The sequence below is a fragment of the Oratosquilla oratoria genome, chromosome 4, assembly GCF_046742065.1.
Source record: "Oratosquilla oratoria isolate Oo_2021 chromosome 4, ASM4674206v1, whole genome shotgun sequence".
Classification (NCBI taxonomy): Eukaryota; Metazoa; Arthropoda; class Malacostraca; order Stomatopoda; family Squillidae; genus Oratosquilla; species Oratosquilla oratoria.
Window position 1 is genome coordinate 12,418,701 of NC_134780.1, and position 15,162 is coordinate 12,433,862.

General features: G+C 42.8%; 1 protein-coding gene across 2 annotated transcripts in view; it reads left to right on the forward strand.

Annotated features, from left to right (window-relative positions):
• LOC143024615 (uncharacterized) overlaps window positions 1-7,602 on the forward strand; it is a 29,970-nt gene extending 22,368 nt beyond the window's left edge. For both annotated transcript variants that reach the window (XM_076183478.1, XM_076183479.1), the window contains exon 7: window positions 1,391-7,602. In XM_076183478.1, the coding sequence (XP_076039593.1) occupies window positions 1,391-2,599 (1,209 nt within the window). In that variant the 3' untranslated portion in view covers window positions 2,600-7,602. The remainder of the gene's footprint in view (window positions 1-1,390) is intronic.
• The last annotated feature ends 7,560 nt before the right edge of the window (window positions 7,603-15,162 follow it).

Consider the following 15,162-nt stretch of genomic DNA (forward strand, 5'->3'; position numbering starts at 1 on the left):
TGTCCTCTCCCATCCTTTCTCAACAGACATTCTCCTCTTTCCCAAACCCCCTTTTACCCCACCCATCCATCTCATCCTAGGTCGACCCCTTATGTTCACTCCTTCCACCTCTGCCTTCCACACCTCTTTTACTAATATTTCTTCACTCATTCTTTCCATGTGTCCAAACCATCCCAATACTCTTTCATCAACCCTATCTCCCAACTCCCTTTCCAGTCATGCACGCAAACAACACAACATACACTCTATAAAGGATTTGTGGGGAAACCCAGTTTCGGCTGTGGCATTCCTTGGGGAGACGGGACTGCTTGGACAGACAGTCTAGGGAATGACAACAACAACAACTACCTTTCCACCCCTGTTCTCCTCCTTACCTCCTTATTTCTCACTCTATCCAGCTTAGTAACCCCTAATATACTTCTCAGGCACCTCATTTCAAACTCCTCCTCTCTTCCTCCCTTATGTTTCATGTTTCTGCCCCGTGCAGTGCTGTCGGCACAATCACTCCTTCATAAAATCTCCTCTTAGCATCCATTCCCAAATATCTATTTCTCATTACACTTTTTAATCCCCCAAGGCATTTACTTGCTTCTCTCAATCTACATTCTACCTCTACCTCCACTCCTCCCTTTCCTGCCACATTCGCACCCAAATATCTAAAACTATCCACTTCCAGTCTCTCTCCTTTAATACTCACTTCCAGTCTGCTGCTACTTTCTTCCCTTGTACATATCATCACCTTACTTTTACCCACATTTATCTTCAACTTCCTTCTTTTGCACACCTTCTCAAACTGTCACTAACTTCCTCAATCCCTCCTCTGACCCCCCCCTTTCCATCCCCTCATGCAGAAATGGAGAAGATGGGGAGAAATTCCTTCAGGCTGCATTATTTTATTTTTCACACATACTCCTTCACCACGTATCCCCCACCTGCTCCCTCACATGCATCATAGCATCATCCAAACACAACCATTCTCCATTCACCCCTATCTTCCATCCCATCCCATCCTTCCTCAACAGACATTCCCCTCTTTCCCAATGCCCCTTTTACCCCCATCTATCCATCCATCTCATCCTTGGTTGCCCCATCATGTTCACTCCTTCCACCTCTGCCCTCCATACCTCTCAAACTATCCACTTCCTCCAGTCTCTCTCCCTTAATACTCACTTCCAGTTTGCTGCCACTTTCTCCCCTTGTACACCTCATCACCCTACTTCTACCCACATTTATCTCCAACTTCCTTCATACACCTTCCCAAACTCTGACACTAACTTCTTCAACTTTCTTTTAGTAATGACGAAAAAAATTCTCTAGGATGGATAGTTTAATTAACATGATACAGGATCAAAATCATCTACATGCTCATTTCCTCTCCCATTATTTTCAGGACATCAAAACTCATCTTGCAGAAGCCCATCAAGAGGAGATCCACTACCCTTGCACTGAGTGTGATGATGTGTTTGACACCTTCATGCAGTTACGGTCTCATTGTCTAGTAGTTCATATGGGCATTGAGAGGGAGCGTGCTCAGTGCAGTATGTGCAATAAAACATTTTCTAGTGCTAATGGTCTTAAGGTTCACATGGAAACAATCCACACCAAGAGTCAGGAATATGAATGTCCAGAATGCAAGGAAACCTTCAACCAGAAGGGCAACATGCAAAATCACTATCGCCGAGTACATCAAGGAGATGATGCTCGAAAACTACAGTGTGATATTTGCAGCAAAGGTTTCATATGCCCCAGTGATCTTCGAAAGCATGTTGAACGTGTCCACCTGAAAGTGAGAAAAAATGAAGTTATGTGTGAAGTGTGTGGAAAACCCTTCTCTGATACCCGTGCAATGAAAATCCATATAAATGCTATCCATACTAAGGAAGTCCAGTATCCATGCCCTGACTGTAAAATGGTTTTCCATAGTCTTACCAATATGGTGACACATAGACGACGCATGCATGGAGGGACAGAAGGGCGGAAAAATGTGTGTGAAGTGTGTGGTAAAGGTTTTTGCAGTCCAAGTGACTTAAGAACTCATATGAAAGTAGTTCATGAAAATATTCGAAAGTATATTTGTGACATGTGTGGACAAAGTTTCAAGGTAGGTTCTCATCTAAAATACCATCGTCGTAGACACACAGGCGAGACACCTTATGAGTGTCCACATTGTGATAAATGCTTCCATGGACCAAGTCACATAGCAGACCATGTGAAGAAGGTGCATAAGACAGTGTATATGGGTGTCAACCAGCGTAGACGGCTCAACCTTCCAGAAAATGCACCCCCTCCCCCACCAGGAATTCTCACTCCACGGGAACCCAAGCCCAAGAACCCTGTGTTGAACCCACACCCAGCCCCAGCAGCTCCTCCTCCTCCACATGTGACACAGGCCAACAGCTCAGCCAGCATCTCTTCCATGCAACATCTCCACCCTAACATGATGTCCTTTACACAACCTAATCCAATGATTGGCCCCACTTCCATGATGGACCATCACAATATGCCTCACAACCCCTATGCCAACCTGCAGTTTGATCAAAACAATACACAGTCACCAGTGCCTATGGTCGTCAGATTCCTTCATGAGATGCAGTACTAGAATAGTAGCACTGTTCTCTACCCAGTGCTTTGTCCTTCCAGAATTAGTATCTTATTCATGTTAAGAAAAAATATGAATGATTAATCTCTATTTCATTACAAGATAAGAGTTTATTAAGAAATGATGAACTCAACACAACACTCAGGAACAACTTTCCTAGAATTTCATGGTAGGTTTCCAAATGCTATGCATCAGAAAGTCTCAGAGTATTTTATTAGGCTAGGAAAAGTGTGGCAAATAGGCTAATTTGATCGATCCATGCTGTGCCAAGCTATTTCATATTGCAATATCTTAAGTTTATGCACAAAGATACATACAGGCAGCCATTATGATTAAAATATGAAAATAATGGCCACCATAGCAATGATAACATGTATCTTTTATATATCCAGTTGTGTAATACAGTCATATTCATTCTTTTCACACTAATCCTTATGCTGTGTCACAAAAAGTACAAATATTTCTAATAGTATTTCCAAGTGGAACATTCATTATCCACTGAAGATGACTTTTTATTTTTTCCATTATGATATCTTGTACCCAAGAAGAGATATGATTATTGTGCACAAAAGCCACCAGTGTTAATTATAATATATATGTAAGATAGATTAAAACATTTGTATAATCAGAGTTACTGCCTTTGGTCTTTAAAGAAAAATGGGGCATTAATCTGAAAAGATGTGTGGAATGAAAATATTAGTGTTAGTATGATTCCTGATGACAGATTATTTTATGTGTTGTAGGCATGCATGATACTGTGTGTGTGTGTGATTCACCATGGTCTTGGATCACGCATTGGACTCGTGATTGACACCTATTTCCCTCTTGGAAGAGAGCTCAGAGCTCATATATATGTATTTACCTAGTTGTATTTTATGGGAAGGGGAGCTATGCTCGTGGTGTCCCGTCTCCATATCTCGTTTTATCTAGACTGTTTTTAAATTCGTGTATCGTTTTTGCACACACCACATTCTCATCTAACCTGTTCCAAACATCAATTATCCCGTGGGGAAAGCTGTTCTTTTTCAGGTCTCATCTATAATTGTCTTTCTTGATTTTCATTCCATGTCCTCTTGTATCTCTACTATCCCATTATATTAGATCCTCTCTATCAATAATTTCCATGCCTTTCATGATTCTATAAATAGTTATCAAGTCTCCTCTCTCTCTCTTCTTTGCTCTAATGTCTGTAGCTCAAGTTTTGCCAGCCTCTCCTCATATGATAGTACTGAGAGGGTGCCAATTTTGTAATTGCTCTTTGTATTCTTTCAAGTTTTGTTATACCTCTTTTTGTACTTGGTGACCACGTTGTCGCTGCTTACTCCAATTTTGGTCTTATCAGGGGACTTATTATTCATAATAATGACTCCTAGGTCCTTCTCTTTTTCCACTTTTATAATTTCTTCCTCTCCCAAAGTATATGATCCCACTATTCTTTTTTTTTTGCTTCTTCCAAATTCCAATATGCTACACTTTTTAATGTTGAATTCCATCTCTCACTTCCTACTCCATTCCCATACTTTACTGAGATTGCTTTGCAGTGATTCACAATCTTCTTCGATGTTCACTTTTTTCAACATTTTTGCATCGTCTGCAAAGAAGCTCATATGACTTTCAATTCCTTCATCCATATCATATATATATATAGCAAACATTATTGAGGCCAGTACTGTTCCTTGTAGAACTCCACTAATCACCTCATCCCAATTGGAATGTTTGTCTCTTATCACCACTCATTTTCCTTTCATGCAAGAAGTCTTCCACTCCACTTGAATAGTTTGCCTTGTATTCCTCCTACAGTTTCTAATTTCTTTAGCAATTTCTTATGTGGCACCTTATCAAAAGCTTTTTTAAGGTCTAGAAAGGCACAATCAGCCCATCTCTCTCTTGTATTATATGTATTAGTCTTGAATAGAAACACATCAGATTTGTGACAGATCTTCCTTGTCTAAATCCAAACTGCCTTGGATTTAGTACATTGTTTTTTCCAAATGTTTTACCCATCTAATTTTGATAATTCTTTCACAAACTTTAGCTACTGTACTTGTAAGAGAGACCGGTCTATAGTTTGTAGGGCCTTCTTTGTTTCCCCCCTTATATTTTGGTACTATATTTGCTCTTTTCCAATCTTCTGGAACTTTTCCTTCCTTCAATGAATTGCTTATTAGACTATGTATTTTGTCTGTTAGTTCCTCCCTGCATTCTCTCAAAATCCAGTTTGCCATTTCATCTGGACCATGCGATTTTCTGACATCGAGATTACTCAAGTGATTCATTATTTCATTCTTTGTTGCTTCTATCTCTTTCATAGGAAGGACTTTCCCTTTCCACTCGACATCTCTAAATTGTATGTTCTCCCTCATAAACACTGATTTAAAATGCTTGATCATAATTTCTGCCATTTCTATTTCCTCTGTGTATTCTATTCCTCCTTGTCGTGGTTTCACTAATTCTTGTTTGTTTTTCAATTTGTTGTTTACAAATCTATATAGTTTTGGTTGATCTTTACATTTTTCTATGACATCCTTTTCATATTTTCTCTTTTCTTCTCTGTGCACTTGTACATATTCATTTCTATAATCAGTATATATTTTCCATTTTTTTGTCTTTCCTCCATTTAATCCAAGCTTTATCCCTTTTATCTTTTACCTCTCTACATCTTTTGTTGTACCAACATTTACTTATCATTTATATTGTTTTGTCTTAGAACATACTTTTCCACTCCTTCCTCATAAATTGTTGTCAAAGTTTTCCATTTCTCTTCTACTGTTGTTTCCCAGTCTGCTTTTTGAAAAAAAAACTCATTTTATCAAAATTTGTTTTTCCATACATCATTCTTCCCTTCCTATATTGTTCATTTTTTCTCATGTATTTTTCTCCATTTAGTTCCAGCTCTATTAATATGTGATCACTTTTACTTAGTGGTGTCTTATATTGAATCTTGTCCACTATTTCAGGTTCTGATGTGATTATTAGGTCTAGTCTTGATGGCTCTTCCTCATTTCTATACCTAGTATTCTCTTGTATCCATTGTGTTATTGTATGTTCTATAATCATATTGAGTAGTACATTTCCCCATAGATCATCTCCACCCTTCACTGTCATTTCTTCCCAGCAGATTTCTTTACAATTAAAGTCACCCAATATAATTATTCTTCCTCCATCTTCCATTATCTTATTTAGTGTTATCCTTGTGTCTTCTAACATATTCTTGTGTTCTCTCTCTTCCCACGAAGCCGTTTTAGGAGGCACATAATTTACCACAAACTTCCTGCTCTTCTTGTCCCTGTCCTCTATCTCCATTATGATAATTTCCACTCTATTCTTTCCATATGAACCATTCCTTAAATTTATATCCCTCTTAGTCAGGAACATAACTCCACCACCTTGTTTTACTTCTATGTTTCTAATCCAATAATTATATCCACTATGTCCTACACTGTTGGGTGGTAATGGACCTTTTAATTTTGTCTCTACAATTCCCATTATGTCGGGTTCCTTTTCAATCAGGTAATCATTTAGTTCATTCAAGCCTGTTATTAATCCATCTATATTTGTGAAGGACACTTTTAATTTTCTGTTACTTTCATCCTGTTTTCTGTTTCCCTTCTGTTTTTCTCTCCTATGAACCATTTCCTCACTTTCATATCCACTACTCTCCAATAGAATTTCTCTTTGTCTGACTCTGTTCTGTTCTTTTTTTCCCTAACTTCGATTCTTTTTGTTTTCTTTTCCTCTCTTTCCTCTTTATTCATCTCTCTTTTTATCCATACCTGTTTGTACTGATCACTTTCTGCTAGTTTTCCTGTTTTTGATAAGACATTCTCTGCTATCGTTTGTGACCTGAATTTAACCTTAATTGGTCTGGTCTTGTCTATACTGTATTTTCCAAGTCTATATATTTCTTAAATTTCTTTCCCTATTTCCTGTTCACCTTCTGGAAATATGTTTAGTACCCTGATCACTCTTTCTCCTCTCTTACTCTTGTAGTCCTGTTTGGATTATGTTTCTCTTCCATTCCTAACATAATTATACATTTCTTTTTATCTCCTAAGTCTCTTACTATATTCTTCTCTCTCATCACTTTAATAACTGTGTCCTTAGTGTATTCCTTCATCTGTTGTTTCACTATATCTCTAAATTCAATTTTGTTATTCTCCTGAACCCTATTCCAACCACTTACCTCTTTTTCTGTGGTCTCTTTATTCTCTTATTGTTCTTTAATTTCTCATTCTCATCCTTTACTTCTTTTAACTGTCTTTTTAATTTCTTTATTTAGGTTTTGGTTCTCCTTCTTTAGTTCTTCCAATTTATCAACTCTTTGTGTAATCAGTTCAAGCTGACTGAACCTAACCTCCCATTGTTCGTTCATTTTTGTTAGTTTTTCCTCTAGACTTGGTAATCAGGGGAGGTTTGTCATCTCCCTCATTAAAGCCATAGAAATAATTATATCCACTTTCTGCTGTGTAGCTCTTATCTATATTTCTAATTTTTACGCCTTTGCTAATTTCTTCGACTTCACCTCTGTCGTCTGCGCATCTTTTGTTGACATTCCTTCTGACGTCCGGGGCCCGTTCGTCCCCTTCCTCATTTTCTTCCATTTTCCTCAGTAATCCCTCCCCTTCTCCTTTTTCTTCACCTTCCCACTACACCATGAGCTTTTCCCTTCCCTACTAATGCAACACAGGTACTCCCTCGTCGTTGAAATCCACGTAAATTGCTTTTTTTTTTCCGGAGTTCCAATCTTCGCCGTGAATCCAACGATCGTGTGTGTGTGTGTGTTTACCTAATTGCAGTACACAGGAAAGAAGGAAAGCTCATTGGGTCCTGTATCCTACTCTCCAATTGTTAATACATAGCCTCAAATACATGAACAGTTCCAACTTAGTCTATATTCTTGATTTCCAGTATTAAGTTTTGAATTCATGTATTGATCCAGGTTGGGCTATATCACCTTCTAAATTATTCCAAGTATTTATCTGTCTACACAGAAAACGGGGGGGGGGGGTAAAGAAAAAGTGGTATTAATCTGAAAAGATGTGAAATAAAAATATAGGTGTTAGTATGAAACCTTATGACAGGTTACAACACAGGTCATGTGTTACAAGTATATATGTAGCCATGTGTGTGTGTTTGTGTGTGCAATTACTTGGTTTTATTTACCTAATTGTAGTGTAACAGGAAAGGAGCAATGCTCGATGAATCCAGTCCCCTACTCTCCAATTGATCGTACCTAACCTCAAATTCATGTACACCTCCAATTTGGTTTATATCCTTGATTTCCAATTCTTATATTTAGATTTGAATTTATGTATTGTTCCAGGTTGGGCTAATTCACCTTCTAAGCTATTCCAAATATTTATGCATCTGTATGGAAATGTTTAAATGTATGTGTGTGTATAAGAATAAATAGATGTATGTATATATATATATATATATATATATATATATATATATATATATTCAGTAGAGGGAATCCCCTATATACAAAAATATGATATACAAAGATTTGAATTTATGTAAAAGGAAAAAGTGAGGACAATTATCTCTATACAAATGGCATATGCTTCGATGCAATGAAAAGGATTATGAAAAAATCATGAAAATATTGTACAGAACCAATTTTACCGCACAAGCGACTGCAACGCCAGTCTCACATATAGTGAGGAAAATAACTACTCTCCCACTTTGTTCAAATAAACATGATACACCAGTCATTCCACCTGCCTCAAAAAATAATGCTTTACTTCTCGACCTGCCTCATCCCAGGATGCTCAAATAATTTCCCTGTGTCATCCCAAACTCCTGCAGTAACTTGCCCTGCCTCGCCTACCTCATCCTAGGATTCAGAGGACGCAAGTTGAACAACCACGAGTCACGTGACACCCTGCCTCTCTTCCTTCACCCCAGCAACGTGCAGTGCGTCGCGTCGCATGCCTCACTACAATTGTTTATTTTAACTTTTGTACATAATTATTGATTAAACACCAGTTTGAAGTTCATTTATATTTTATTGACATTGCAACTGTAGATTTAAGGAACACACCTCCATATTTTCTTCAAATAGTTGGGATAAATTGCTTCAGTATTTGAAAGTATATATCCTTTTCTTGTATAAATATTTTTTCAAGTACTGAAGCACATATGACATCAATGATTTTAAGGGAATACTTCTCTAACTTTCTAGATATACTTTTTCCTTCCAAATTGAAATTCAAGTTTAGAAGGAACGTACAAAATGCATCAGAATTTTGATCCATTTGTGGATAAACATTCTGAAGCCTTTTGTACTTTCATCTAGTTTCAGTTTTAACGACAAAATAGACATTTGGAGAGCCATTCTCTTAGTCACTGATGGAACATGTGCTTTAGAATTTAGTAATTTAATAGAAATATATTGTATATACATACACAGAGACCACGGTCGAAGCAAGACGTGCCGGAACGAACGCTCTTAACCCGCTATTTAGTGATTCACGAACGAACGAATTTAAAAGCAAACCTAGTTGTTTACAAAGATACGGTGAAGGGAGAAGTGTATTCGCTGTGACCAGAATGTAACCGTCTGTGTATCTCCATTTAATCCTTTTTTTTTATATAAAAAATTGAAATAAACAAAGAAACTCCGAAAGACAAAGAATAGCAAAAATATGCTTGGAAGCAGAATAGAGATTTCACTTGGTGTCATTCGAAAGAAGACGTGTCTCTCAAACACCAAGGGAGTGCCAAATGTTTGAAAGATTTTTTTCGGGGTTTAAAGGGGAAGGAAATATTATGCATAGAGGGTTAGAAATTGATAGAGAGCCCAGGTATAGAAATGTAATGAGAAATAGAGATATTCATGACATTGACGCAAATTCCTGGACAGTGGAAGAAGGTGGTAGATGAGGTGGTGTGGGTAACACGTACCTTAAGTGATTGATGAAGGGAGGGGGAAGATAGCTGCAGTTGGGGAACCGAAGTCCAGGTGATTTTTATCACATCTCGGGACCACTCGCCTTCCCTCCAAGGCAAGCGTGAGTAAATCAAAGAGGGGTATGATGGGACAACTCATTAAGTGAACCGTCCTAGGCTAATGAAACCCAGAACTCCTATTGTGAGTTTTAATGAATTGAATAATTAAACACTAAAATTAAGCTACTTGACATTAAATAAGGGTTTTAACAGTTGTGTTCACATACATACATACATCCTATCTATTCCCTGCGCGCGTTCCTAGCTTAAGAAATTGTTGTTGAATGAGTACTTATAATTGTCTTGCTTGTGGAGACGTCTTCAATTAGCCTGATCTCCTGCTGAGCTTCGATCGGCGCCACTTCGTTTGGTGGGCGCGCTGTGATGGGGGTTGTAAGTCACTTCGTCGGCGTACTTTTCCCGGTCAATCGCACTACACTCAGTTTTTGCTTGAGGGGTTTATACCCAAATAATCGACACTCGATTTATTCAAGAGGATATAAATCCCCAACAGTCACTTGAGGGAGGAAAGGACGCGCATATCCTTCCGAGATCGAGCGGTCTGACCTCCTTTTTCGAACTCGATGCTTAGACTGCCTGTGTCCTGCGACAGGTCAGGTCACGATGTCCGCTAGCCGGCTTCCGACGGTGCCAATAGTACTATGTCTCCGTCCCTAGTTGCGAAGGGTACTACGAATAATGTTCATGCGGGAGGGTGACACAGTTCCAAGTGTTCTTTGAGGTAGACACTGTTCACGAGCGGGTTAAACACAATCCTAATTATTCTAATTACCTAGCTTAAAACAAATATGTGGCAGCGCGCAGGGGCGGGAAGGGGGTGTGTGTGAGTGCGAACCGTTGAGCATGGCTCCGAGAACACAAATCAAAAGGGGGGGGGGTGTTTCTAGATATTAGAAGTCTCTCCCTTCGTTAAGGCATTGAATTGGTTGTCAAAAATGACATGACAAATAAAGAGGATATCGAGGAGGAGAAAAGACAGGATGTTGCTACTAGAAGTCTTAAGGACTGGAAATTCCCCCGAGTATGGGGAATTAAGGGCTGATACGGAGAGAAAACAGACGAGAAAATGGGAAGGGAGACAACGAGCTGGGTGTCACAATTTAAAAAATTGTGACACAGGTTATGAACCAAAAAGAGGAGGGGGGGGCGGTCTCCCCTATGGCTTGAAGCTGGGAGATGAAGGCTGGTCATTCATCATGAGTAAAGAACCAGATTCTGGCTTGCTTTTGACCTCTTCGTTTCGGTTGAGGGCTTCGAGTGCCGGAGTCTCAGTGGTGACAGTTTCTTCAACATGGATGCTGTTGATTGCAATGGTTTCAATAGGGGGGTGGAGGGTGTGATCCTGACTCCAGGGGGGCAGTTTGCCCCATACTACAGAACCTGCAGGGGTGACGAAAAGTTCGACATCCATGAAACGCGTGGCGCGTTTAAAGACTAATGACATGTGGTCACTGCCTAATATAATGGTGACATTGGAAGCTTGGTCCGATGGAGCTTCATTTGCGATAGGGATGCCTTGCGACTTGAGAACCTGCACTGTACGTTGGTAACCGGGCATAGAGACGTCTTTACTCACTGAAGGGTGCACGACCGCCTCGATGAGATGTTTCTCAGTGCCCAAGTGCAGGTTGAATTCAACGATGTCGAATCTCTGAGGTAGTTCAGTCTTGTTGAAGGAATCAAGGCGGCAAAGCACGGTTCCCTTTGGTTTGAGGTCAAGTTGGTCCACGACGGAAGGGTGAACAAACGTCCGTTGAGCTCCGCTGTCAGCGAGTACTTGTGAGATACATTTCTTGCGATCTTTAGTGAGGTGTCCGGTGAAAATAGGCAGAGCGACAGTGCTCGGTACTGCTCGTGGGATGAGGGCTGGGTCGGCGTTCTCAGTTGCGTTGTCAGGAGTTGTCGTAGGTTGTGACTCGTCTTCTGTGGGGACCGAAACAGTGGTTCCAGGATCAAATGGTGTAATGTGAGGACTTCGAGCGTCATTATCAATTTGTTTATTCCCAACGATGATCGGGATTGCTTCAGGTTCTGGAGGTGAAGTGTCATCTGGTGCCGTGGAAGCGCGGACTGAAGTTCCTAAGATGGGAGCCGAGTGCAATGAAGAGGGGGTGCAGGTGGCTTCCGGGGCGTGGCCTACTGGGGGCGTGGCCCAGGAGATGTCGTGGCGAGAGCTGGTAGACGTTGATGAAGTAGAAGCAGAGGTGACATCTTGTGTAATTTCTATGAGGACTGGTACTGGTTCCGGGTCCTGATATAAAGTGGCATCTGGTGCCGTGGAAGTGCGGATTGCAGCTTGCGGGACGGGAGCCGCGTGCATTGAAGAGGGGGTGCAGGCGACTTCCGGGGTGTGGCCTTCTGGGGGCGTGGCACAGGAGCTGTCGAGGCGAGTGCTAGTAGACGTTGTTGAAGTAGTAGAGGTGCTCTGAGAGCTTGGGGCGTCAGTGGCAACTTGTATATTATCAATGAGGACTGGTACTGGTTCCGGGTCCTGAGATAAAGTGGCATCTGGTGCCGTGGAAGTGCTGACTGAAGTTCGTAAGATGGGAGCCGAGTGCGATGAAGAGGGGGTGCAGGTGGCTTCCGGGGTGTGACCTACTGGGGGCGTGGCACAGGAGCTGTCGTGGTGAGAGCTGACAGACGTTGATGTGGTGGGAGCAGAGGTGCTCTGAGAGCTTGGAGTGTCAGTGGCAACTTGTGCATTCTCAATGACGAGGACTGGTGCTGGTTCCGGGTCCTGATGCAAGGGGATATCAGGTACAGCGGAAGTTTGAACCGACGTCGTGATGGGGACTGTGGTCGTCAGAGGGTGCTCAAGCACTGCTTCAGTGGGTGCTGAAGAGGGTTCCAAGACGGTTGGAGTGACAAGGATGGGAGCCATGTAGATTGAAGAGGGAGCACTGGTGGAAGCAGGGGCGTGGGTTACCTCTGGCGGTGCTCTGAGGGCGTCGTGGGAGCTGGTAGAGGTTGATGGTGTGGGGGTTGTGGTGCCATCTTGGATTGCTCTCGTGCCAAGTGGCGCTGGTTGCAACGGAGGATGGTAGGGGGACTGGTGATGAGGGGGGTAGGCTCCCGGATACTGATAGAAGGGGGGGTAATACGGATGGTATCCTGGAGCTTGTGGGTAACCAGCAGGAGGCTGAGATGAAGCCGCGCTGTAGGGGGGAGTGTGGGCGTGGCTTAACGGAGCCTGGTTCCAGAGGTGAGGAGGAACTGCATTCTGTGTAGGGGACACGATGATGCCGTTGCTTGTTATGCTGATGGCTTGAGGGCATAGGGGGGCCTTGTGGCGCTGGCCACATTTCATACAGCCTGCCTGGAAGTCGCAGCGGTTCTTCAGATGCCTGTTCGAGTAGCAGATGGTACACTTGTTTAGTGCTAAAAGTCTGTCGGTGCGGGTGGAGATGTCCGGGTACGTGGTACAGTGTGACGGCCTATGTGGGCCGCCGCAAAACAAACAGTTGGCGCGGTGCTGTGCTTCGTCGGGGACCGCAGATGCCGGTTGTGGGGGCGTGGGTACAGGCCGTCCAGTGCTGTGCCTTGACGTATGACCTTGACTCCTCGGTGGCGTCGGAGCCCACGTCAATGTCTGTCGAGGCTGGCGTGTTGATGATTGAGTAGGAACGGGTGTGGGGGTAGCTGCGGCAACTGGGCGTACCAACACCGGGGTATGGAGTCGACTGCCCGTGATGGCACCCGAGTAAACTTTGAGTGCTGATTGAAGCTCTGGTGCACTTAGTTCAGAAGTGCCTTTGAACAGGTATATTGACGAAAGAACCTGTCGGGGTAGTTTCGGCACTAGGACATCCTCTACAAATTCATCGGAGAGGGCTTGTCCTACTGCGTTCCTGTACCTTTCGCCCAACTCATCCCAATCGGCGAAGAACCTCGACAAGTCCTCACATTCGTCCGTAGGTGCGGGAATGGCGACGAGGCGTTCCTTCAGACTTCTTCGTACTGCCAAGGGCTTGTCATAGGCATCATGCAGCCGTCGGATGGTGTGTTCATACGCGGTGTTGTTGAACACGGGGTATCCAACAAGACGCTTGGCACGCCCCGTTAGAGAGCGCATGAGAGCGCTGAACTTTTCTCCCTCTGTGTACCTATTGCTTTCGTGAACAATTGTCTTGAAAATGCTCCACCAGCTGGAGAACATTTCCAGATCCCCATCGAAAGAGGGTGTATGATTTTCTTCCCTTATGTATGTGACAAGGGGGCTTTGATTAAGCTGGCTGTTTGACGCTTGAACGGCGGTATTTGCGCCGTTCACTCGCGCATCTGCTCGGACTTTTAGGTTTAATAGGACCTTCTTGAGGGGTCTCAGTTCCTGTTCTAGTTTTGTGAGCTGATCATTGGGAGTGTGACGGGCCCAGGCGGGCTCCAATAACCGCCATGTTTGGTGATGGTCTTGACCTTCTTGATGAATTTCCGTAGCCGCACTGGGACTCAGGCTCTCAACGTTGATAGTCCCGTACGTTTCAGCATATTCCGTGACAGCGTCAAGGAAATTCTGCGTGATGGCAATGAGCTCGGTCAGTGTTGCGTTCGTAATTGCGTCTTCGTTAGGGCTGTAATAAGACATGGTGGCCGCCGTCTGAGTATGCTTGCGGTCACTGAATCATAAGCCGAGAGGGGGGGGGGTCCGCTCTCTCTCTAAAGAACGATGCAGAGTCGAGCGAAAGAATCGCACGACGAAAATGGAGAATCGAAGGGGGTGACTACAGAAGATTGTGCTGTCATACGAGCTGGTCTGACAAAGGAGGTGGGAGAGAGGTTACTCGCGTGAAACCGCGAAAGTTTAAAAATAAGGCCGCTTGAATCCGGGCCGATGCGAGCCGTTAGCGTCAGGTCATCCGTAACGGTAACGGCTAGGCTTAACACAAGGACGTGGTGGCGGGTGGCGCCAATAGGGAGGCTTAACTATAACGCCGCTTTGGAAGGCTGGGCCGAGCCGAAACTAAATTAAGCCGAAAATGGCTGAACTTAAAATTACGATGTGCGGCTGAGGATGCCGCTGAATGAAGAGGCCGGGCGGAATTACCCGTGAAAAGGGACCAGTGTAATTTCAGCACAATCTAATTCTACTTAGGGGGCGAAATGTTGCACAAGAGAAAGGTAAAAGTAGGAAGGGTAAATTAATGTGACATAAAATTACTATATCATGGTTGACCTAGTGCGTGCCTTAACGAGCAGGAGTGACTCCTGTACAGTGCATTGAGTTGCTAACCTATGCGCAGGGAAACATGTTGTGATCTACTTCATGAGTTGTCATACTGATTATTGAACTAGTGAAGTCGCATTAATTTACGAGTTCTGTACATAGGTAATGGAATGAATATCCGGTTCGAAGGACCACTAACGAGCACGTGACGCAAATTCCTGGACAGTGGAAGAAGGTGGTAGATGAGGTGGTGTGGGTAACACGTACCTTAAGTGATTGATGAAGGGAGGGGGAAGATAGCTGCAGTTGGGGAACCGAAGTCCAGGTGATTTTTATCACATCTCGGGACCACTCGCCTTCCCTCCAAGGCAAGCGTGAGTAAATCAAAGAGGGGTATGATGGGACAACTCATTAAGTGAACCGTCCT